General features: G+C 44.8%; 1 protein-coding gene across 1 annotated transcript in view; it reads left to right on the top strand.

The window, feature by feature from the left end:
* KAZN (kazrin, periplakin interacting protein) overlaps window positions 1-25,166 on the top strand; it is a 195,829-nt gene that overhangs the window by 24,447 nt on the left and 146,216 nt on the right. Inside the window, exon 2 of the mRNA XM_085079986.1 lies at window positions 20,896-21,053. Coding sequence (XP_084936112.1) covers window positions 20,896-21,053 — 158 coding nt within the window. The remainder of the gene's footprint in view (window positions 1-20,895; window positions 21,054-25,166) is intronic.

Raw genomic sequence — 25,166 nt, 5'->3', positions numbered from 1 at the left:
GCTGCAAGGCTTGGAAAAATCCAATGGAAGGTCTGTGGTGGTGAGTTGAGGGTTTTGGGGTGTTTGTCTGACCCAAACTCCTATTTCCTGGTGTTTTACCCCAAAAAGTGTCTCAGTTTTTACCCCAAAAAGTGTCTCAGCCAAGTGTGGCTCAGTGGTGTCAGACAGGTTCCACACCAGCTCATTGTACTTGTGTCAATACAGAAAAATTCTGGAGTGTCTTGGGAAGGATGAGGGTTGAAAGGTCCTGAAAAACACAAACTGTAAGATTTACCCCCAGGATGGGTTGGGAATGGGGTTTGAGTACCAATCTGTAATTAACAGCTCTATAATTGCCTCGTGGGCCAATCATCTGTACAATTAACTCCTTTCTGCTCGTGTTGGACAAACCTCCCTTTGATCCAGCCAGTGTTTGTAATTTCTAATCTATAGTTTTTAACTGAAAATCCATGTGGCTGAAGAAGATTAAAGTCTCCTCAAGGAGGACACTGCCAGCACACACAGGATTTCTGTCTGATTTAAGGGTTTTGAGGTTCTTATACCCTGAAGGTGACATGTTTCCTGTCAGGCATGAGGCGAATCAAAAGTTGGAAGCTTTTTAGAAGTTTGTCAGTGGATCTGTGGTGGGTTTTTGTAATTAGCCAATAATCTCTGTGACTGTGAAGCTTTTGGAGATCTTCTGCTGGCACTGAGCTCCCTGGGGCTGCAAAGGTGTGGGTTTGATTTTCCTATGGATTCATAGAGCTGATCCCATCAGGGAAATCCCTGGAACTTGTAAATCAGGCAGAGAAAAAACCATAATTATTTCCTATGATACATTCCCATGGTTTCCCAGATAGACTGTTAGAGATGCAGCTCCGGCTGCTTGATTTTCCCATTTTTAACTCCTTTGCCTTTCAAAGCCCTGTCTTTCCACGAAAATTTATGGTGGGTGCAGAATTTCTCATCTCCCAAACCAACCAAGTAGCTGGAAAGGAGCAGCCAATTAAGATGCACGATGCTGTGCCCTAAGTGACAGCCCATAAATCAGATCCCATGGAATATTACATTTTAATGCACTGCTCGGTGTATCCACAGCCCCCAGCATTGCTCAGGGATGAAGTCACTCCTGGAGGGAAGTGAGGGAGGTCACACTGATGCTATAAAAAGGTGTCAGGCCTTTGGTATGCTGTTTGTAAAAGGAAAAGAAACAATTTTCTGGGCGTCTGCTTGCTCTCACTGTTAGAGGAGGTGTTTAGGAACCTGAAGGAGTTTAGGTTTAGTGCTTTCTTGCTGCTATTTAATAAATGTGATTTATTAGGAGACGGAGGAATGCTGTTAGGAGAAAGGCTTGTGAGAAAAATTAACAGAAAGAATGACTTGAAGGGGTGAGGCTTAGAGCAAAGTCACTATATTTGGCAAGGAACACATTAGCTAAACAATGCGCTTTGGGCACTAAAAAATCCCAACAGTTAAGAAACAGGGTCAAGAAAAACACCCTTCTGAGTGGAAATGGGTGTTAGAGACACACACAGGGCCAGATCCACAATTTGCACAAAAATAACACAAGATTGTGCAGAGTAGCAGCACAAAACTTCCCTAAACTTTATTTTATTCCTCTGCTTTGACTTTTACTGCATGCCATGAGGTCAGAACACAGGGGAACAGTCCACACTGATTGCTCTGAATTTTGGGGTGATTCAGAGGAATCTCACTGCTCCTCTTTTGGGGTGAATCCCAACTAAACACACCCTGAATGCAGGGGATTCTCCCCACAGCTGCCAGGCAATTCTGGTTGAGGCAACCTGCCCTGCATCCCTAAAGTTTTATGATGCTGATTCTTTCTCCGAGAAGATGCTCATCTCTATCAACTCCTGCTCTTCCCCATTCCTCTGAATTTTGGGGTGATTCAGAAGAATGTCACTGCTCCTCTTTTGGGGGAAATCCCAGCTGAACAGACCCTGAATTTGGCAGATCCTCCCCACAGGAGCTGGCAGGAATTCTGGTAGGAGTGACCTGCCCTGCATCCCTAAAGTTTTATGAATCTGATTCTTTCCTCGAGGAGATGCTCATCTCTATCAACTCCTGCTCTTCCCCTTCCCTCTGAGGCACTATCTCCATACCTGAAGTACCTCCAGTGTGGTGGCTTTATTTCATTTATTTCTGAGGGATCAAGTGCTTACAGGGTGAGAAATTGAAGAGAAAACACCCCAAAAGCCCCACAATGCAGAACGAAGAAGTGACACTTCTTTCCTGGCAGTGAAGGAATTCTTTGTGAGTGGCAGGGGATGCAGGAGGCTGTTCCGGATCCATCACCCCAAATTCCAGCTCATCCTCTTCAGAAACAGGACCTGGCAGGCTCACACCTCCAGAGCAGCTTCAATCCACCACCTCAGCCAGAAATACCTCCACAGGCACTGAGTGCTGCTCCAGTAATTTAGAGGAGAACCAGGTAGCTTTGAGCTTCTCTCCTTTGTGCTGGGAGCAGCTTCTGTATTTAAACATGGGATGATTTACTCCTATTGACTCCAGAGTGATGGTGAAGATTAGAGAAAAGATCCCCAGGCAGCAATGATTGGGTTTGTGGATCTGGAGAGCAGAGGTTGGGCAGTGTGTGTTGTGTTCACTGATTTAATATTCCCTCTGGATATTTCACTGACCTCTAAACGTTACACACAGCGGGAAGTCAGTGCTGATAATCAGGTTTGCAGGCTGATCTCAACACCTGTGCTGTCCAGAGTCCCAAATTCTGGAGCCAGGGAGCATCCAATGAAGCAGCTGGATTGCCAGGAGGAGCCTTACCCTTGTGTTTGGAAAACAGCAGCACAACCTGCCCTGCTGGAGCTTTGCTGATTTCTGTGGCTAGCACAGACCTTTCCCATGAGAATTCTTTCTCTCTTCTTACTGTGCTTTATAAACAAAGATCAAGTTTGGATGTTTGTTGAAACAGTTTCTCAAGATATGGACAGTTCAGGCCTGGCCAGTCAGGCCTAGGGGGAGGCTTCGAACTGACCAATCTGGGTGACCTTTGAAAAGTCTATATAAGTTGGAATTAAATAATAAAATCTTTTTCTGGATGCCACACTTTGAACCTGGACCTTCTTTCTCTGCTAGTGGCTCAACAGCGACAGATCTCCACTCTGAACAGATCCTCTCCACTTCTTTCCAGATGCAAAATGACATCCTGCCTTCCATCTTCCCCCCCAGAACTGGTGCTCAGCTCCACCTGGGCTCATTTATTAATTTTTGTTGAGATTTAATGATCAAAGCAGGAAGTTATCAGCAAGCACCTCTCCCCTTCAAGATCCCTTCATGAATAATTCCTGTGTGCTTTGCCTCTCTCACTGTTCCCCACAGCAGCCTTGGCAGATGAAGAGGTCAGTCCTTTGCCCACGCAAATGGTAATGCAGAGCTGAATTCCATTTTTTTTTTCCCCCTTCCAGGTTGGCGGCCCTTTGTTTAAAATGAAAATACCTCCAATTTGCTTTAATCTCTTATGCACAAAAATGCATTAATGACAGGGCAATTTTAGGCTATGTGAGATTGTTTGACCTCGAAAGGTGTAGGAGTTAGTATGGGTTGTATTGCCTGAAATTATAATATAATATCCCACACTTTGCACCCTGCTATGTGTCCTGGGAAATCATAACCCACCAATCGAGAAATAATCTCTGGGTTTGCACCAGTTTAACCAGAGGAGAATATTTCACTTATTTTGTTTTCCTGTCTCAATACCACATGGAAATCCCATAATTGATTCAGCCATATGAGAATTTTTGTAAGCAGCCTAGGGAAAATAGCAGAAATTGGTGATACTTAGTATAAAAGGCCTGAATTTGGATTAAGCCCATTGTAGTTCTTTTTATGAATTTATTACTCCTCCTGCCTTCCTTTTTTTCATTTGAGGCAACTTCAGAAGATAAAGCTGGAGGAACAATTCAGCCACATTCTCAGATTTCCAGCCAAAAGGGTTCCCTTCTCCTTTTTCATCTCGTGTTTATTATTTTACCCCATCAAATAAAAAAAAATATCAGATACTTCTGTTAGAGCAAAAGCAACGTGTAGGAGGAACCAAAGGCGAACAGGCTGGAGGCTTCCTCAAGAAAGGCAAAATCTTATTGTTTGCTCCTTATCAACAGAAAGCAACAGCCACATTAAACAGAGCTGGATAACAGTAATTAACTCCTCTGTCTGAAACTTTGTGCCATCTCTGGTGTGCTTAGGGAAGGGCTGGGATGAAAGGCTTTGTCTCTGGAGCTGCTGCTCTGTTTTATTTCTGAGGTTATTGTGACAACATCCTCCTCCAGCCCTGCAGAGCTCCTCCAAACCCCTCTGTCCATCCGTGGCAGTCAGGGGATTGGGGTTTGGCACTTCTGAGCTTTGTGTGAAGCCAAAAAAGGCTTTGCCCACCAGGCAGAGGTCAAACCCACCGGGCTGGGCTGAGCTGTGGGGATGGGATGATGCTTTTGCTCTTGGATTTCCCTTCCAAGTGAGGCAGGATTGGCCTGGGATCTGAGCAGGGAGGGAGTGGATGCTCTTGGAGTTTTCCTTCGCTGAAAAACAGCCAAACGAAGGTTTGCCAGGAGTCAGGGAGATTCCAGTGCAGGAGCAGAGCAGGGAGATGTCCTGTTTGGCAGCACAGATCCAAGGATGGCCAAACCCACGGGCAGTAAGGGGAGCTGCAGTGTGATCTATCCTGCAGCTGGTACAAAAGATGAGTTATTTTTTCTTGAAAAGCCTCCTTTGAATGATCTCTTCTTTTTCTTAGGATGGCTTAGACTGTGGAAATAACTGGCATAAGAACATCTGTACTGCTGGTTTGTGTTCTTCCCTTGGTTTCCCACGTGCTGAGAGCCTTAAAGCTCCTCAGGACAGGGAATTCATGTGGAGTTCATGGGCTAAACAAGGAGAGTTTGTTTTTATTGAAATAATAATAATAATAATAATAATTATTATTAGAAATGCCCCTGATCCCACCTGCACCTTTCTCCCAGAGATAAGGAGCTGCTGGTGCTTCCTGGGCCATTTCCCCCAGGAAATTTCACTTCCCTTTCATGCTAAACACACACAGACTTTGCAAAACGGGCGTCACTAATCTTTGCTTCCCCCAGTTTTCCTCAAACCATTTCAAGACCCATTCGAGGTCAGCGAGAGCTGTGAACTCTTCAAATGATATTCTGAATAGCTTCACATCTGCCCTTTGTATTCATTTGTGCTAATCAGGCTCTTCCCTGTTATCTCTGCCTGAGTCACTCAGCTCTTCCCCACTCCACTCCTGGAGTTTGCATAGTGTGGTCGATTATGACCCAGTTTGGGTAATTTGTCCTCATAATGATTCATTTATCACTATCCAGAACCCACTTCAGCAAAACACTTAAATGTGCTTTCAAACGCTGTACTTACAGAGAATTAAAATAAGCGTTTGCTTGAATGGTCTGGAGGTGGGGAAATGGAGTGTAATCACGCTTCTGCCTCACTGATAGTGCTGACAAATGTTCCACCTTACAGCATTTTGCAAAAAGTAACAATTGGAGATAAATAATTGTGATAAGCAGAATCAAATAGCAGCAGCGTGTCACTCCTGATTAGGTTTGGCATTGTGCTAACATCCATCTTCCCCAAACTGCTGCCTTGATGCAAGGCTTTCCTGCTGGAATCTGCCTCTAAATTATAAAACTGTCCAAAATGTACAAAAAGATTTATTTCAATTCTGAGCTCATTGATTTGCTGGAGAACAACAGAGGAAACTGCAGTGTTTGGTGGATGCCTTTGAAGCACATTTATGTAATTGATTCTTTTGCAGCCAAATGCAGAAGAAATATTAAATTGAGTTGCTTTGATTTGAATGCTTCTCCATGTGGCCAATAGTTATTCAGCCACTACAGATGGGTTTTTTATATATGTCTTTATATATATAAAATATATATATTTATATATAATATATTAAAAAATATATATTATATATATAACCATATATATGTATATAACCACACACACATATATATAAATATAAATAATTTAAATATATAATTTATATAAATATATATATAAAACACACACATGTTTATAAATAGTTTATATATATAATTTATATAAATAAATAAATATAGATAGATAGATAGATAGATAGATACATAGATAGATACATAGATAGATAGCTATACCTTTACCAGCTGACTTGGGACAGTGAAAACCACCTGGATTCAAGCAAAGTTCATCTTGAAAAAAAGTTCTCACTTCTCTCCTCTACATTTTTATTTAAACCACATTGAAAATTAAATCTTGTGTAAATAGGTTGGGGAAAGTTTTAACGTGTGAACATGTTGACTCTGAGTACCACTAAATACTGTGTTTAATTTGCATTTGTTGGGAAATTTTCCCATTAAAACTGCAGCAGAGCGTGAGCTGTGGTGCACTGAATGCTTTCAGGACAGGACTCTTACACCTTATTAGCACTGCAGTAAGGGAAAAATACTTTTAAAAGCATTAAGGGGGAAAAAATGTCATTAAAACCATATTTGTCAGCTTCCAGAGATGCTAATGAGTGGGAACATAATGGCATTAACAGCTGGAGATCATCTTCTTTTCCAGGGAAAACTTTAACCTCACACACTTCTTTCATCTTGGTATGGAAATATGCATTAATGAAGGCTTTTCTCAGGACAGGAGCTATTGAGGGGTTTAAGATGTGGCAAAAAATAAAAACCCCTTATGTGTGCAGTTCTCCTTTATACTTATTTACATTTAAATGATAATTATTTATTTTACCATACAAATAAAAGTGATTACAAGGAGTAACAAGAGGAGACTGTGAGAGAAGCCAAGCGATGGAGGTTTTACACCGAAATGTTAATTTGTGGTGGTGGTGGTGGCAGTGCTGTGCTTGGCACAGGAGGAGCAAAACCCACGAGAAGGTGTCTGATATCCTCACTGCAAACATTTCCGAGGCTGAGGAGCAATCCTGGCAGGGAGGGAGGTTGTTTTTGCTTTTCATTAGCCTAATCTCGTCAGCGTTTAATAGCAAAAACATGATAAACCTCATGTTCTTTTCATTAAAGCAACCTGTATCTCCTCCAGCTCCGTGCCTGCTATCTGCTGGCATTATTAAGGAGTTTATCATCCTGACTCCTCACGCAAATTACAAAAGGATTGGAAGGATTTTGCTGAGGAGCACACCGGGTGGATCCAGTGGACCTGAGCGCCGTAATTGGCACCTAAATATGCTTTGGGCAGATGGTGCTGGAGATTGTGCCAAAAAATTGCTTCTTGACCGTGGCTACCTCTCTGCTGCGTGTTATTGGGCAGATTCAAATCTATCCTTTCTTCTTGTCAAAATACCGGTGGGAGTGTTTTCAAGTGTAATTTTAAGCTGCTTACTTGGAAAGGTGTTAATACAGGGAAGCGAATGGAAATCACAGCAAAATTCTATGAGGTGTCTTTGTCTGGGGATAAAAGTGACATCTGGGTGTTGTTGGGGCTGAGAGCTGCATTTGGGACAGGTTTGCCGTTTGTCTGGGAGGAAGAGCAAGAGTTGAGTGCTGAAAAATAATGCAAACCAATTAAAAATTTTAAAAAATTAATACAACCCAGAATGAGCTGACTGTTTTTAAAGGGAGGGAGCTTTCCAGTGCACTGAGAGAGCCTAGAAATGTACTTATCTTGCCTTTTTCTCTTCATGACCTCTGATGATAACTCAGTGATCAGCAGCAAAAGGGCCTTTTAATGAGAAACACGAGGAATACGTGCAGTCTGAGCAGACTGTGAAAATGTGGTGTTTAAAATGCTGCACAGAGACACCCTGGGTGTGTTTGTGTTTTCTGTGTGAGCTCAGTGTCACCAGCTCTGCTCATCCCAGCGCTGGGATGGTTCAAACAGAATCTGTCTCCCACCTCCCTGACAGTGTCTTAAAATCCCCTTTGAAATGTGGTGAAATACACACTTTGATTCTCTCGATGGTGTTTTCAGTCTGAGCTCAGCCCTGTTTAACTGCAGCTTCCCAAAATCGAAGCAGAGCTGTTCAGGCTGTTGGGCTCTGAGGAAATAAAGAGCTACTTATGGATGAAATAAAGTCACGGCTGCTTTCTGCTACCATCAGAACAGAAATATTGAAAACGGTGGTGAAAAGGGAACAGGAGGAGCCTCCTGGTCACCTGCTCTGCTGTCTGAGCTGCTGTGCCACCCCTAAATCAGGAGAAGTGGCATCACAACGAGTCAGTGGAGCCCCACAAATAGGGAGCACTTTGCCAGGGAAATTCAAACTGCTGTAATACATGAATCACTACTTGCCCTCTGAGTCTCTCTCTGTGTTTTTTCTCTGTTTTATGAGCTGCTCTTTAGTTGCCTTCTTGGCCCAACCAATCCTCCAGCAGGACTGCAAGAAATGCTCCAGCTGAGGCAGCTGTAGAGACTCTCCATAGCAGTTCTCCACATCCTAATTACAAACCAGCTGCAGGTCCAGCACCTCTGGGATATCCAGAGAAACCTCCCCAACATGCAGCCATTTGTACTCTTTGCTTTTCAACTGGCTTACCTTTGATTTCCCCTTTTATCACACTGAACAAAACACACGTTTCAACTCCAGCCATCAATAAGCACCTGAAGGTTTTCCTAGCCCGGGATTTAGCGGGCAGGAATTCGGAGTTAATGGCCCTGAATGCGATGCTGTTGCTAAGAAACCCTGGCTTGGCTCCCTAACGTCCTTTTGCAGTTTGGCGAGTTCCTCCCTGATGGAAACGTTTGTGTTTCATCCTCTTGGCTTGTCCAGAGCAGGGTGTGCTCTGCTCTCAGCCTGCCTGGCTCAGCCCTCGGCAAAATGAAGCAGCAATCCAATTTCCCCCGTTTTCTACCCGCTTTAGGATCTGAAGTCATGAACTCCCTCCTGCCCTGGGCAGCTGCTGCAGCCCATTACGTGTTTGCTGTCTGGAACTGGCCGTGCTGCAGTGTGCTGCCAGCCCTAAATGTCTCGTATCCAGGAGATATCATCACCTGGCTAGAGACACAGGGACAATTTAAAAGCATAACCCATCTGTTTTACACTGGCAATACGCAGTTTTCTCGTTGCCATGGCAAAGCTGGGAAGAGGAGCAGACAGGGATGTTCAGGTGAGGGAACTCTGCCTCAGCGAGGAGGCAGGAAACAGGTTTGGGGTCGTTTTCTTTTCAGTGGGGTGAAGAAATCCATAGGGATGAAGGCAGATGCCTCTGTTGTGGGATTTTCCTCGAGCCACCACCCTCCCTTGGTCTGCCATTTGTATGGGAGAGGCAAGGAGCCCTGCACTGGGTCCTACAGGCTTGGTGAGACTTGGTTTGCAGGGATGGTGTTTGTCGCAGTGTCTGCTCTGGGTTTGGCACCTGGCAAGCTATAATACAGCTCCTCTCCCTGATTTCTGCTGTGTGGGTGGAAGGAAAATGCTGGAAGCTGGAGATGAAGATGAGGTTTCTAAAGACCAAGGGTCCTTCTAAGGCTCAGTTTCCCAGTGCTTTTCCCTTCCCCAGGCTGGCAGAGGTGTCTGGAGCACTTCACCCACATGCTGCTGACACAGCTCGTGTCAGGCTGGCTTTCTGAATTCACTGTGAGACATTGAGAAAATGCAATTCAGAGGAAAGACATGTCATTCTGAAATATTGCCACTGGTAAGGATGAAGTTCACCAAAGACACTGAAGCTCCACTGGAGAGAGCAGAGGTGGGATCTGTGCAGCTGGAGCTGTTCAGGGAGTTGATTCTTATTTACACAACTCAGTATTTTGCATTGGTATTGAAACTAAGCAGACTTGGCGCTAATCTCACCCTGACTTAATGAGAAATAGAGTAAATAAGTCTCTTGTACTGTGTGGTCTCCAGTCACCCCCAGTATGACACCAAAATGAGTTGATGGAGCTGTGTTATCACTTTTCTTCCTTCTGTCTTTTGGCTGTAATTATCAGGGACACTTTCTGTCAGTCAAGTGTCCAAATTAAATGCTTTCCCTTCATCCATCAAAATTCTTGTGCCAAAGAGAAGGGTTGTTCCCTTGGGCAGCTGCTGCTGGGCTGGGTTATTAACAGGAGAATTAACTTCCAACGTTAATGTGGTTGTTTACACAGGTTCAGGAGCCTCAGGAAGATGAAAAGCTCTCAGAAACTGTGTCATTCTCAGTGCCACCAAGGGACAGGCAGTGGGAGCAGTGAGGCTGGAGCTGGTGGGGCTCAGCCAGGGGTTTGTCAGGCTGGGAGAGCAGGGTGAGTGTGGCAGTGAGGGCAGGGTGCTCCACAGGACTCCTTTTGGGGCATCTCCCACCCATGAGGGGCTGAGCCCAGGGCTGGATGGCTGCCTTGAGCTGCTCTTCCAGCAGTGTTTAATCTCCATCCCAAAAAGCAAGTCAGACACTGAAACACCTCAGCTGCATCAGCAGCCCAAGAACTGTGGGCAGGACTGAAACAAAACAAACCCCTGAGTGGCTTCAGGGGGTTTTGAACATTTTAATCAAAACCTTTTCTATTTCCCTAATACTCCCCATCACAGAGGGAGGCATTGCAACACCTCCTGCTCTGCCTCTGCTGTGGTTCCACCTGCCTCTCTCACTGCAGTGATCTCCTGTCTCCCTGTGCCTCCCTTGGGCTCAGCTCAGCACAGGACAATCCCTGGAACATCCCAGCCCTTCCAAAGCCCTTCCCAGCTCCCCCAGTCCCAAACTGGTGGCAGTTACTCCTCTCATCCCTCATTACAGTTTAATTTCACTGCTTTGCCAAACAAGCCTGCTGCAAAGGCTGCAGATGAAAGCGAGGAAAGGAGGTTAATGTGATATATGTTATCCCTGTCTGCAGGGATATTTGGAGTTTTCACTGCTTTCAGATTGCTGGAATAAATGCCACAAGCAAAGTTTACAAATGCAGAGTGAGTAATTTGGATATAAAATCGCTCGGCCGTGGAGTCAAGGTTCAAAGCTAAATCACAAAACCAAGGGAACTCAAAACAAAGAAGACATTGTTTTCTGCAGGTAGGGAAGTTTAGAAACAAATTATTTCCCCTATGGTCACCAGGAAGAAAAATCCACTTAGTGTCACATGAGGTTTTACTAGATGAAAAAAGTGAAGAGGTTCTGCTTCCCCACTGCACATCCCATTGGATACAAGAGAGCTAAAAGCACCTTCACAGGAGCAGCTAGAAAATAGAAAATCTAATATATAAAAAATAATTATTCCAACCGAGACAAACATTTGAATACTCTGTAATTACTACTGAATGCCCTACTTGTTCTTTTTTTTGCTGGAAATGTCATAATTCTGACAAATGCTCATGCTCAGGTGGAATGAAAACATTACTGAAAAGAAACATGAAGTGCCCACGGAGTTCTGTTAAAATGCCATCCCAAACACCGGAGGAGGAATGAGCTTAAAAATCATCAGGACTTGCATGTTTTCTACATGAAACCTTCCAGTTGACATTCCCTTAACAACTTGTGGGGTTTTCGATGAGAAAAACACCCCAGAAGAGTTTGACACATTTCCTGCGTGGGCAACTCCCCAAATGCCACATCCACTTTGGATATTTCCAGGGATGATGATTCCATCACTTTCCTGGACAGCATATTCCAGTGCCTGACCACCCTTTATGGGAAGAAATTTTTCCTATTATTCCCTGGCACAGCTTCTAAACCTGCTGCTTGCATGACTTGTTCTTACTTACAGGGAACGTTAAGTCTGAAGCTGTGGAGACAGACAAAACTGATCACAGGATAATATACTTTACAGGGAAAAAAAATACTCTTTTTGTGGCATTTTATAGATGCAGTTTACAGAAATAACAAGTTTAAATACTGGTCTGGAAAAATCTGTTTTATTTTAGGGGAATTTGTTCAATTCTGGGCCCATAAAAATAAATGACACACTAAAGAAGTGTCTTGAACGTGAAGATTTTGCTCCGAAGATATAATCTTGTCAAGGTTATTAAATGCTGAGTATAGTCTCATTTTATCTTTATTTTCTAGGTAGTTTTTTTTCTTTTATTCCACATAAATAGGGTTGGGGATATTGGCTGCAATGCTACAAGCTAAAATCAGGCAGAAATGGACACAGGAATGCCAAAATTGCACAAATTGCAAATAATTCAAAATATCCAGGGTATTATACACCCACAGGTGACATTATCCCATGAGTTGCATGGTTTAGATGAGTAAAAAAAGGTGTGGATTTCTCAAAAAGGAATTGCTGCTATTTCAGTGGATGAATGGGAATGGGTGAGAAGCAAACGCAGGAATAAAACAATTACCAGTCAGGAGCTGCTTGGGGGCTCTGCAGGCAGTTTGGGTGCAGTTGGAGCAGCTGGTGTGGTCCTCAGCATCACCTTTATCTGCAGCAGGAACTAAATCCACCTCCCAGGCTCCCTGAGACAGCTGGGTTGGTGAGTGCTTGATAAAACTTGACCCTCTGATCCGCTGTGCTCAGAGAGGTTTATCAACCTGTGTTTCCACTGTTTGAATTTCAGCTTTTTTCTAATGCTCTGCCAATAAAGGGGTTTTTTTCTTTTTTTTCTGAGATAGAATTGCTAAGCCCAGCGTTTTGTTAGTGTCACATCCCAGGTTTTAAGCAGCAGAGCTGCTCAAGAAGGCAGCTCCCAAGGAAATTTAAATACTTGCTTGAACAGAGTTCTCCATCCCTCCTTTTATCTGTGAACAAACACAGGCACACGCAGCGAGAGATTTGCAGATTGCTGCTTTTCATGACTTTATTGAAGTCTCAGGATCACTGGCATTTTTCTGATGTGACAAATCTGGTTGTGTTGTTTTGGTTTGGGTTTGAGTTTTTTTGTTTGGTTTGGGTTTTTTTGTTCCTAACATTTCTGGTTAAAAGAAGTGCCGTTTTGGGGGCGAAACAAAGATCTCAGGAGCTGATGTGAACAAACGCCATTTGTTTCATTTTTACATCTTGCTTTTTAAGCCCCTTTCAGGATTTCTGGTGACTCTCTCTCACTGTTGCAACCTCAGCAGATTAACAAGACAATATTAATTGGTTTCTCAGCACTCACAGCAGCACATAAAACTTCAGTCTCTGCATTTGTTTGGTGGGAAACAAACCCAGCTCAGTTGTTTTCCTAGTTTCAGTTCCAGAAAAAACTGTGATTTGTTAAATTGCCTTCAGGAAGAATTTTCTTCCACCTTTGACACCAAGGAGATGGAGCATCCTGTTTGCTTGTTAAAGCAAAACAACTTCCAGTTTGGGGCTGAATATCAGGGAGAAGCCAAACAAGTCTGTCACCAGTGTCCCCTCTGGTTTGTGACATTTCCATGAGCTGCAGGATGTGTGTAGAGATGGGAACTGAAGGTTGAGGGTTTAGGTGATCCATCCACAACCCTGGAGCTCATTTTGGGTGAAATGGGAACCAATCCTGTGCCATTCAGGAGCTTTTATGGGAGCACATTTCTCCTCCAGAGCAGCTGGATGTCTGATCCTGCTGCTGGCACCCAAATTTCTGTTGTTCTCTTCCTTCTTATCTAAACAGCTATTGTTTCTGGAATATCACAGTTGCACAATCAGCCATGGAGGTGACAGATAAATGATTCCAGCAAGGGGAAAGCAGCAGCTGTAGGGTTGGGAGTGTCACCTCTGGAAAGGTTTCTTTGGCTCTTGGCAGGTTGGAATGGAGCTGCTCTTGCAGGGGTTGGATTTGCTGGTTTGGCACAGTGCCTGGTGCATTTCTCAAAGTTTGACATTGTTCCTGGCCTGGCAGTTTGCAGCTCTCTGGGGAGTTCAGCATCTCGAATATTTCTGTAAACAACAACAGCCCAGCCACGAAGTTTGGAGTTGGGTTTGCTGGCAGTTGTGAGCTCTTCCAGCTCAAGGCACTGCCCAGAGCAGCAGGACCTCATCCCAGCTGCCTCAGCCTCTGCTCCAACTCCATTTTCCCATCCTAACCATAAACAGAACAGGAGAATTTACATAAATTTGAATTTTTTTTTTATTTTAGGGTGAGTGGTATTTTTTTATTATAATATTTATTATTTTAACTAATGCAGCTGGGGTGAATAAGCAAGTTTTTAGGGATGGGATCACTTCTTCAGCTGCGTGATGTTCTCGTAGCTCTAGTGAGATTTTACACAAACAGGGAAATATTGTTTATTTTCTAAATGACCCTGGCAGTGTTTTAGTGAGAGGAAACACTGAGCCTTTTTATTTTTCAAATTTTGGCCAAATTCTAGTGACCTTCATCTCACTACTGCCATTGGCTGTGATTTAGAGCTGAAAAACTGAGACAAAGGAGAAAAGACCTTTCCAAAGGGCTGATGAAAAAACCTCAGAAAGAACAGAAAATTACAGCAACAGCTCTTCTTTCCCTACTCAGTTCAGACATATCTTGGCTACATAAACTGGAGTTTTTTAGCAACAGGTGGTTTCTCCAAGGGAAATATGGACATCTGTCCTTGCAGACAGGTCTAGAACTCACATCCTTTTCCTGCTCAAATATGGGCTTTAAAATGGAGGGAGAATGTAATGAGAAATTGCAAAATTTATTTCTGTGTTGCTAGATTCCAAACTTATTCATGTGTTTAAGGACAATGCCAAACTGACATTTTGGTTGAAGTGGTTTAAAGTTCACCTCAGAAAGAAGTTTCTGCTGCATAAAGGAGATGTCAATGAAAAAACTTTGATTATTAAAGAGCTGCTCCTGCCCTGCAGAGCTCCACTTCTTGATGGCATTTTCATTTCCAAAAAGGTCGGGTTGGTAAAGAGAAACTAATAAGCTGAAGAAATGACCAGCTTTATTGCTGAGCATGTTTTCCTCTGCAACTCTAGTGCCATTTATTGGTCTGATGGCTTTCTTTTGCATCTGGGAAGCTCTGAAAGCAGCTCCTTGCCAGTTCCACACAAACCATTCACAGCCCAGGGAGACCAGCTCGTCAGTAATTACTGTAATGGGCTCTTCACAGTGTTTCTTGAGAGGTGATTGAGCCCCTAATGCAGACACCAGATTTTTTTTCCTTCTCCACTTAATGGTGTGGTAAATTATTCCTGCGAGGGGGGCTCGTTGAATGCCTCCTTTGAAACAAGTTTAAAGGCCACAGAGGAAGGGAAAAAGCTGTAGGTCTCTTCTTAGCCATAACAGGAGAAAATATTTATGGAGTGGTTCAGTTTGAGCTCTTCCCAGTGATGCTGCCAGGCTGTGTCTGTCAACAGCGTCTGGCAGAAGCACATGGCTGGGGCAGATGGCTCAGGGTGGATTTTCCAGCTGCAGAGAGGCAGGACAGGCTGGCTAGAGGAAAATGGGTTCTGTTTCCTCAGAGCCTTGTGATCCTGATGCCTGTGGGTGTTGGTTTTGCAGAACAGCTTCTCCCCTGGGTGGGAGGGAGAGGTGTTAAAGCAGGGCTGGTTTGAGAGGGGAGACAGGTTGGGTGTTGGGAAAAATTTCTTCACTGTAAGGGTGGAAAGCATTGGAATTTGGCTCCCCAGGGAAGTGGTGGAGTCACCATCCATAAAAATGTTCAAAAACAAAGCAGATGTGGCACTTTGTGTTGTATGTTAGTTGGCACAGGGCGACTTGGTTGAAGGCTGATGATCTTGGTGGTCTTTCCCAACCTAAATGATTCCATGATTCTATGACTCTAGGATTCCACAAGCTTGGCTTTTACAAAGGGAAATTTCTTCTACTGCTAAGTGAATAAAATAATTGATGTGTCCAAATGCAATTAGCAAATGCTACAGCAGGAAAGGCTTCCTAATCAGAGTCATTAATCTGGCAAAAATGAACTGTTGTGTGTCTTGCATGTCCTCTTTTTTCTGGACCAAGCAAAAAACACATCAGCCAACCCCGATAATATAAATAACACTGGGCTTTATTTATAATTTAGCCTTATAAATACCTTAATTTTACACATTTTAGTGTCTACATGCCATAACCCAAACTGCCTTGGATTTCCAAGGCTGCAGGGCTGGCTGCTTATTGGTTCCAAAGGCAGAATTTGGAGATTTCACAAGAACATTCCTAATTTCTCCCAAAACCTGTGCAGAGAGAAGTTTTTGCAGGGGGGAAGAGGGAGTATTTCAGAACTGGCTGTGATTTAGAGAAAGCAGAAGATGCTGCTGGTCTCTCCGTGTCTTCAATGCCCCAAACTTCAGGTTTGCAGGCAGCAGGAGGGGAAACTTCCCTTCTCACCTCTTTCAAGGGAATGAGAGCATCCTCCTGGCGAGAGGGATCATCCTTCACGGGACAGAAGTCACACAGACAGATATAATTTGATTAATAACATTCTTATTCTTTTATTTTTATTTTTATTCCATAACTTTTATTTATGTAGTTCAAGAAATTTAGTCAATCATCTGAGATTTTTTTACCTACTCACCAAAAAGAGATTTCAGCTGGGACTTGAGGTTTCCATTGGGACTTGTAAATCCAACAATTCAATGGGGGATGTCCAGCTTGGAGAAAAGAAGGCTCTGGGGAGATCTTAGAGTCATTTCAGTGCCAAAAGTGAATCCAAGAAAACTGGAGAGGGACTTTGGACAAGGGCCTGGAGTGACAGGATAGCAGGGAATGGCTTCCCACTGCCAGAGGGCAGAGTTAGATGGGTTAATGGGAAGGAATCCTTCCCTGTGAGGGAGGTGATTCCCTGGCACAGGGTGCCCAGAGAAGCTGTGGCTGTCCCTGGATCCCTGGCAGTGTCCAAGGCCAGGCTGGACAGGGCTTGGAGCAGCCTGGGCTAGCAGAAGGTGTCCCTGCCATGGCAGGAGGGTGGAATAGGATGATCTGTAAGATCTCTTCCAATCCAAACCATTCCATTATTCCCTAATGGGGGAGATGCTGGAAGGCATTTGGACACTCAGGAGCCCCTCGTGTCACCAAGCCCTGACTCCAGCCCTGCAGTGGCCACGCAGAAAACACAGTGAGAGCTCAGACAGGGAAGGTCTGAAGCGCTTTGAATATTTTCCTGTTCCTCCCTGCACAAGCAGCCCCCGTGGCTGTAACTCGAGAAGCTCTTTGGTAACATGAAACACCAATGAATTGCACAATTTGCCCACACACAGCCCAGCCTGTGCAGACACTGCAAGGACCTCGTTAGCCAGCGAGCTTTCCCTGGCAGCCCTGAGCTCTGAGCTCTGCTCCCTCGGGATGGAGTTTCAAAGGATCCATCCACACACTGCAGCTTTGGACTTTTCTCTCCACGGGAGCAGATCCCCAGTGGCTAGAGCTGACTGCTCACACAGATTTAACCATCTCCTCTATTTCCATGATGTGCAGTCAGCAGATGAGCTCAGGAATCCTCCTGCAGCCTCCCTTGATAAAATTATGATGGTGTCCGTCCTCTTTCATTTACTCACTCCCGCTGCCGAGAATTAATTTTAGACTCTGCTGGCTTTTGTCAGTAGATCTCAGGATACATTATCTATGCTTTATTTTATTTTGTGCTCATCTGGGCAGTAGCTGGAGTGTATAAAATGGGGTCTCCTGGAACAACTTTATTGCTTCAGCCTCTTCCTTGAATGAGTTTTTGGCGCAAGTATAATTTTTCCCTCGTCTCCGACAGAAAGCAATTTCCTTTTTCCCCTGCATGTCCTTCAGGCTCTGGTGATTCTGCCCTGCAAAAAAAACCAACTTTTTCAACCCATTCTTGCTGCTGGGGGTCTCAGCTGGTCCTCAGCTGAGCAGCCCAGCCCAGCACATCACCTCTGGCAGCAGCAGGCAGAACCCCTGACCCCCTAAGACATTATTTACCCTCTTTTTGGGGTGAGGTCAAAGCGCTGACAGAGGATTGTTATGGTTCCTTCAGCTCTTGGAATTGACCCTCGAAGTGAGGAAATGATGAAATTGGAATGGGAAAAGCTGGGATGCTGGCAGGACTTTGACAGCTGTAACTTTTACTTAGCTGGTTGTCTCTCTTGCAGAATTACTGATGTGTTATCAAACTCCAGCCAAGGGGAATGACAGGGCAAAGGAAAAGTGTTGTCTTCATTGGTTTCTTTTTCATTTTAGGGGACCAAGAAGTATCTTTTAATCTCCACTTAACATACCTGTGTTTCTATCTGAGATCCATAATTTTTTCCTTTAAGAAGAATTTTATGTTTTCACAAAGAACTCTCTGGGTTAGTGGAAGTGCTGCTCAGCAGAAATGTTTGAGCTGTGACATTGTGAGAGATGAAGGGTTTGCCTCATTATCCTTCTCTCCTCCTTTAGGTTTTTAGTGGGCAAAAGGCAGGAAGTTTCTCTTGATTTAAATGAGAAATATCAAATTTCTTCTGCTTGTAGGAAGGGCCCTTTGGAAGCTGTGTTGCAGATTGACACAGGACTTCCAGAAAAACAGTGTCAGGAATGGTTTGGTCTTTTCAGCTTTGTTTTCACTGTGTGTGTAGGCTGGAGGTCTGGAAATGCCTCTTTTACTTTCATGAGGAAGACTCAGAGGATTTTATTTTCCAATACAGTTTCCTTTGTGTTCATGGGAAAAGATTTGTTTTGCTAAGCAGACTATAAACACAGCACTGTGGCAGATCCCTCTAAAAATTGGTTCAAGTCAATACTGATCTGCTTTTCCCACATTCTTACTGGAAAAAAAATGTGGGAAAAACTTTTTCTGATTTCTCTGGTATCCCTCTAAACCTAAAGAATTACAAATGAGAGAAGCTTTTGCCCCCCTGAGCTTCATGTGCCACAAACTGCTCCAACAGCACTGAACTTCCCAAAGAGACAGAAAAATAGAGAATAAATTTCAGAGAATGCAGAGCTCTTGCTTCAGATAAGGAGGTTGGAATAACTTAGGATAATATAATTTAGTTTGTTTTGAATTGCATTAGAATCAGAAAGGCTGGGAGAAGTTCTCCATGTACCAATTTCTGGTCACAGCCTGTGTAAATCTGGAAGGGAGCCATCAGCTCGAGGAGGAGAACTCTGGTGTACATTTGTATTACTGAAAGCAGATGTGGGCTTAGGGCTCCAGCCAAAATTTCAGACTAGGAAAAAAATGATCCATCCTCAATTCTTCCTCAGTCAGAAAGGATGGGATGGATCAATAGTGGTGCATTAGTGCCGCTGAGATGGCTTTCAGTGTCTGATAGAGATGCTAGTTGAGTCTAGAAGTGATAAGGAAACCAACCTGCTGCTGCCTGTGTGCAGCCGTGTGCCTGCTGCTCTGCTGGATGGGAAACCTGCAGCTCCCTGGGCTTGTGAGTGTTGCTTGGTGTGAGGACATATGATTACAAAATCATTTTTAAGTGGTGACTTGGAGAAATGTTGCTCCACGTGGTTTCCAGCACCCCTTTGTGCCACGCTGCTCCCCAGGCTCTGTGTGCTCCTGAGCATCACCTGGGAACCTCCAGATCCAGGGGCAGGAGGTGTTTGGGTCACACAGATGAGACAAACAGGACTGTGGGATGGACATGAGTCCCAAGCAGTTGTCACACAGTCAGGACTGACCCTGGCACAGGTTGCCCAGAGAAGCTGTGGCTGCCCCTGCAAGTGTCCAAGGCCAGGCTGGACAGGGCTTGGAGCAACCTGGGACAGTGGAAGGTGTCCCTGCCCATGGCAGGAGGGTGGAATGGGATGATCTGTAAGATCCCTTCCAATCCAAGCCATTCCCTGTATGATTCTGTGATTTATGGTGTGGTTTGCAATGCTCCATCACAGTGAGCCTCAAACCCCTGTTCTGTCAGCAGGAGGTGCATGAACACCCTGAGCGTTGGGAATCCTCCCCATCCCCTCCCCAAGGTGTTGTCAGGCACAGATTTGATTATTTAAATGAAAAATAAACCCTCTCAGTGGGGAGGATTCTACTCTTTCCCTCCTGCATTTTGGAGACACAACCATGATTTGTTGTGGCCCTTTTGTCTGGGGAAGATTTGCTCCTCAACAAGTGATTTCTGGCTAATCTTTACTACTTCAAATTTCGTGGTAAGATCTCCTTTAGACAGAACTAGGTCGAGCATATTTCAATTGCCTTGTGTTCTTCAGATCAGTTTGTCAGAGAGTCCTAAATAACACACTGCTTTATTCACAAAGAGCCCGAGCGAGGCAGGATTTGCAGCACGTTCAGGGTGTGACAGTGATGTGTTACTCTGAGCTTATCAAAGGGCTCCGCTGCCTGAGCCACCAGCACAAAGGAAATCCACTCCAGAATTATTTGGGCCTCATTTATTTAACGAGGCAGCAGTAAAAACCGAAACCTCCAAACTCGCGGCGGCTGAAAAGCAAATCGCGGCGCAGATTTTTCAAATCCGTGGAAGTGCAGAGCTTTTCACTGGGTTAGAGATGGATGTGGCCATTGGTTCAGATATCAATTGCAGCTTCACGGAGTCTGTGGAATTGCTGGGGGATTTCTGCGAGCTGTGAGGTGGTGATTTCTGACGTGCATGGCTGGCAGCAGAGTCTCATTGCAATCCCTGGGGTTTGAACCCACGGAGCAGAGTTTAAAAGATTAAAAGTGACTCAAATACCAATAATTGTGAAGAAAGAAAATTAGCAATATTGCAGTTGTTGGGCTGACTCACTCCTCCTCTAGCTAATAAAAAGCCAATTTTTCCAGCTTCTATCCTTCATGTTGTCTGAAGTTCTGGGTCCCTGCACTTCAGAGGGAGCAGCCTCTGGGCTGGGAGTCAAGAGACTGACTTAATGTTTTTTCCCCCTTATTTTTACTTTAGCCATGACTTGTTACTTGAGCTTACAAACATAACCATAGGATCCTGGAATGATTTGGGTTGGAAGGAGCCTTAAATACCACCTCATTCCCACCCACCCTGCCAGGAGCAGGACACTTTCCACTGGACCAGGTTGCTCAGGGTCTGCATGATGCCTTTGCTGGTCTTCTCAGGAGAATCCAAGAGAGCTAATGGGGACAAATTATTTCCAGCTATACTTTTCCAGACCAAATGACACTCATCTCAAACTGAAAAAATCATGTTGGCTTCCTCCAGCACTGTTTCACTCCTGGTTTTTTTTGCTTTCCCTCTCTGTCTCCACAGCTGTTGAATCTCTGCATTCCCTGAACGACCAGATCTCCCATTTTATCATCAACAAGTCAAAAGCCCTGGATGAGGATGAAGATGCCTTTTTGCCCAGCGAGAAGGAATCTCTGAAAAGTGCCATGATGCTGATGAGGCACCTCCTGATGGATGCACAGGTAGGGAATCAATAACCACACGTGTGTTGGGATGTGAGGAAGTGACATTACATGGATCTGGAGGATTATGTCCTTTTTAGGTGCAGTTTTAGCAGTGGAGAACATTAACTGCTGACACTTCTATAAAACTGAGTTTTGGCTTCTGAAATCTGCAGCTGTGGGGAGGACATCTCAGTGCACAGAGTGTGCAGCTTGTGCTGGGGCTGAGCCTCAGATTCAGGGTGGAAAATGGCTCTTAATTTCAGGAGAAAGTACAGCAATGTACCCATTGATGGGAATGCAGCAATAACCCCATTGATGGGAATCCAGCGTCAGCACTACCAAAAGAAAATCATCTTTCCACTAAGCATCTGTGCTGAATGCCAGTTTTAGAAGTGCCAGACAACTGAGCTGTTGGTTTAGCCAAGCTCTAAAATGCCAGTTAAAAGTCATGAAACGATGTGCAGATGTTTCTTTGTGCCTTTGCTGCTTCAACAAAAAAAAACCTTTTTCTCTGTAGCTTTGCTGTGTTGCAGTGTTTCCTTCAGCCTACAAAAAACACCCTTTGAAATATTAATTGTATTTATCTTTTTCTGTTTTCCCTTTTGGTCTTTATTTGCAAAGCCTGGATGGAAAATGAGAGTTTCTGTCAGAGGGTTCTTTTGAAACAGGGTGGTCTCCTCTCCATTTACCTCTGGCCAGCCCTAAAATCAGGCAGAGAAGGCTTGGAGCTCTTTGGAGCTCTCCAGGACTGGAGATGGTCTGTTTTATTCCATGTTTTCCCACATGGAGTCTGCTGGTTATCTTATCTGCTTCTCCCACTTTCCTGCTGTGGAGCAGAAATGCCTTGCAAGGTGAGGGATTTGCTACCCTTGTAAAATCCTGGCTCACTGCTGTCACTTTGGCTAACTAGAAAAGCATTCTGGGAATGACTCAGCTGAAGTAGAGGTGAAGAACAAGTGACATAATTGTAAAACAATTATCAGAACCAATCAGTGCTCACAGTGGGGCTGTGGTTGGTCACACCTGATGTTCCTATCCTGGTCTGTGGTGTTGGTTAAGCACATTTGTTGTGTTAAACACATTTCCTCACAAGTGTGTAAACTCATAACAAACTAACAGTTCAAGAACCCAGGATTTTTGCAATGGAGTGTCTTTGCCATACCATGGTGGAGTCCCTGAGTGCCCTTAAAGAAACTGCATTTCCAAACCTCTGCTCCTGATGGCTTTGGCTGGCAGGGATCTTGTTTGCTGTGGGGAGAGACCTGGGGATCCCTGCTGGTGGCACTTTTATTGTCATGCTGGGTATTTTTGCACGAGGAGTCAGTCCAGGTTTTGGAGGCTGCAGAGTGCACAGGGAGCAAACCCTTCCAGCTGTGCTGGGATTTCACTTCTGTGAGCAAAGTGCTGATCTCACTTTGGCACATCTTAGTCTCCTCCATTTACCCCAAACCACCTCAGTTAATGCTGCTCAAGTGTCGTGGAGAACACGAGGGGTTGCACTGTGCTCTTGGATCTCCCACAGTGGGAATAGATTCTGTGGATTCCCCTGCAGGTGGGAGTAGAATTACAGATTCCCAGAATTCCACAGAATCCTTGGAAATTTGTGGAATCCTGTAGGTGTAAAAAGATAAGCTGAAATCCACTGCTTGGCCCTTTTACTCCCCTTTCCTGGCACGGACCTGAGTTTGACTGATGGATAATGTGAGGAGAGAACATCCAGCTTGACATTTTGAGCAGAAAATTTGGGTTGGAAGGTACCTTAAAGCTGATCCCATTCCACCCCTACCCTGGGCAGGGACACTTTCCCCTATCCCAGGTTATTCCAAGCCCTGTCCAAGCTGGCCTTGGACACTTCCAGGGATCTGGAACACCTCTGGGGAGTCAGGCATGAGAGCAGGCAGATGCTCACAGGTATCTGCATGTGGCAGATTTAAATAAATATGGGGCAAAAAGGTAGCTATTGATAATCCCCTTGCGCAGGAATTCTAATTTTAGCACCCAAGAATTGCTTTCCTACTTATCAGCTGTCCTGAATGCATATTAATTGGTGCCTGAGATAGAGAGACTGATTAGGAAATGCTAAGAACAATGGGGAAATGTCAAGTGCTCCTGTATCCTCGTGATGCACCTGGATCCCTTCCCAGGAAGGACAGGATGTTTTCTTGCCTGGGATTTTCAAGCTGGAAGAATGACAAGGTGGGAAGTGGTAGTGGTGAGTAGAAGGATGGAAGTAAACAGGTGATAGCATCCAGTAAAAAAAAAAACAAAACTGAAATAAAATAAATCCTCTGAGGAATGAAAGAAACATGAGGCTGGCAGGAATATCAGCAGGAATATCCCCACCAGTGTGTGAATATAAATATGTGCTAACCCTGACTGCAGAGTGCCCTATGGCTCTAATCACACAGGAGGAAAAAACATCACCAATGCAATTATTTCCCTTCCCTTCCCTGTGCTCTTTGCTTCCCAGTTAGTGGGTTTATGGGAAGATGGAGCCCTGCAGCTCTAAACAGTATTGATTGTGCAAAGCTCTGCACAAAGATAAGCTGAAATCCACTGCTTTGGCACTCTGACTCCCCTCTCTTGCCATGGACCTGATTTTGACTGGGAGATAATTTGAGGAGAGAACATCCAACTTGAAATGTTGGGTGGGAATCAGCTGGCCTGCTAACCCAGCAGGAGAGACTGGTCAGAGGGGAGAGTTAATGGGCATTTCTCACCCTCTGCCACTATTAATCTGCTCTGGAAAGGCAGGGATGGTGTGGGGTGATGCCTCATGCCTGCTGCCCTTCTGGCACAGAGAGAAATTGGCCACATTTTCGGAGCTCTGCTTGGACACACACCAGGAGAGGCTGCTGAAACAAAGGCTTTGGGTCCTCCGTGGATCTAACTTTGATCTTGAGTCGTTTTTTTGGCTGGAGATGAATCAGTGAAGCAACACACAGAGATTTTCCTCTTTGGAAAACGCTGTGAGGGCTTTTGGAGGAGGCTGTGCTGGGGACCTTGTGCATCTGCCCGTGAAGGGACAGCTCCCTGCTCTCTCAGAGGTGTCCCTGGGAGCTCAAAGGACAAGGATGCTCATCAGAGTGGAGAGCAGCCACAGCACAGAGGCACCAGGGAGCCTCCCTGGGGTTTCACAGCTGGATTTGCTGATAGTTGGAACATGGACTCTGTGCTCCTGAGCATCAGCCCAGTCCCTTCATAAATTACACCATATTTATTTCCCCCTTGGCTTCTTGGAAGAACCTCTTTTGCCCATCTGTTTTGTCAATTTACTCCACTTTTTGCTGATTTTAATGCCTTGGTTTTGTGCTAGTGGTGTACAAGTGACTGTGACAGCAGTGACTGTGGCTTTCTAGGGGAAATTAGAGGTCACTTGTTGGTAAACACAGCGTGGAGAAACAGCTGTTGAGTGGAGGGAAGAAATTCTTCTCGTCTCCCACAAGCAATTGGGTTTTCTCCATGGAGAATGGGGTTTATTTTGCACTCCTCCTGGCTAGAAAAATAGCACTGGTGGCAGATGAGGTGGGAGAATGGTGCTGGGGGCTGTGCTGGGGGCTGGCTGAGGGGCTGCTGATCCATCAGCAGTGTTAAACTGCACGCAGGGAGAGGTAATAAGCTGTGTGGAGTGTCTCAGCAATAGGCTGTCAGCTCGAATTCTGCCCAGGGAAGACAGAGATTTAATGAAAGTCATTACAATCTGCAGGATCTCTTGACCCCTGGTGCTCTCCATCCGTTCCACGGCCTGGGTAGGATTTCCTCCTCACAAAACCCCTGGTCTCAGGGATTGGGCATTGATTTCTGGGCTGACAGAGCTCTGGGAAAGGAGCATTGCCCTCCCTGTGGCTCAGGGCTGGGGCTTTGCACCCAGATGGGTGTTTTTCTGGGGTTTGTCCCAGGATTACAGGGTTTGTCCCAGGACTGCAGAGTTTGTCCCAGGATTGCAGTTTATCCCAGGATTGCAGGGTTTGTCCCAGAATTGCAGAATTTGTCCCAGGACTGTAGGGCTTGTCCCAGGATTGCAGTTTGTCCCAGGATTGCAGGATTTGTCCCAGGATTGCAGAGTTTTTCCCACGATTGCAAGGTTTGTCCCAGGATTGAGGGTTTGTCCCAGGATTGCAGTTTATCCCA

Source organism: Lichenostomus cassidix, chromosome 21, assembly GCF_008360975.1.
Source record: "Lichenostomus cassidix isolate B80296 chromosome 21, HeHo_3.0, whole genome shotgun sequence".
Lineage (NCBI taxonomy): Eukaryota > Metazoa > Chordata > Aves > Passeriformes > Meliphagidae > Lichenostomus > Lichenostomus cassidix.
The sequence above is the reverse complement of the archived record's forward strand: the minus strand, read 5'-3'. Positions and strand labels throughout refer to the sequence as shown.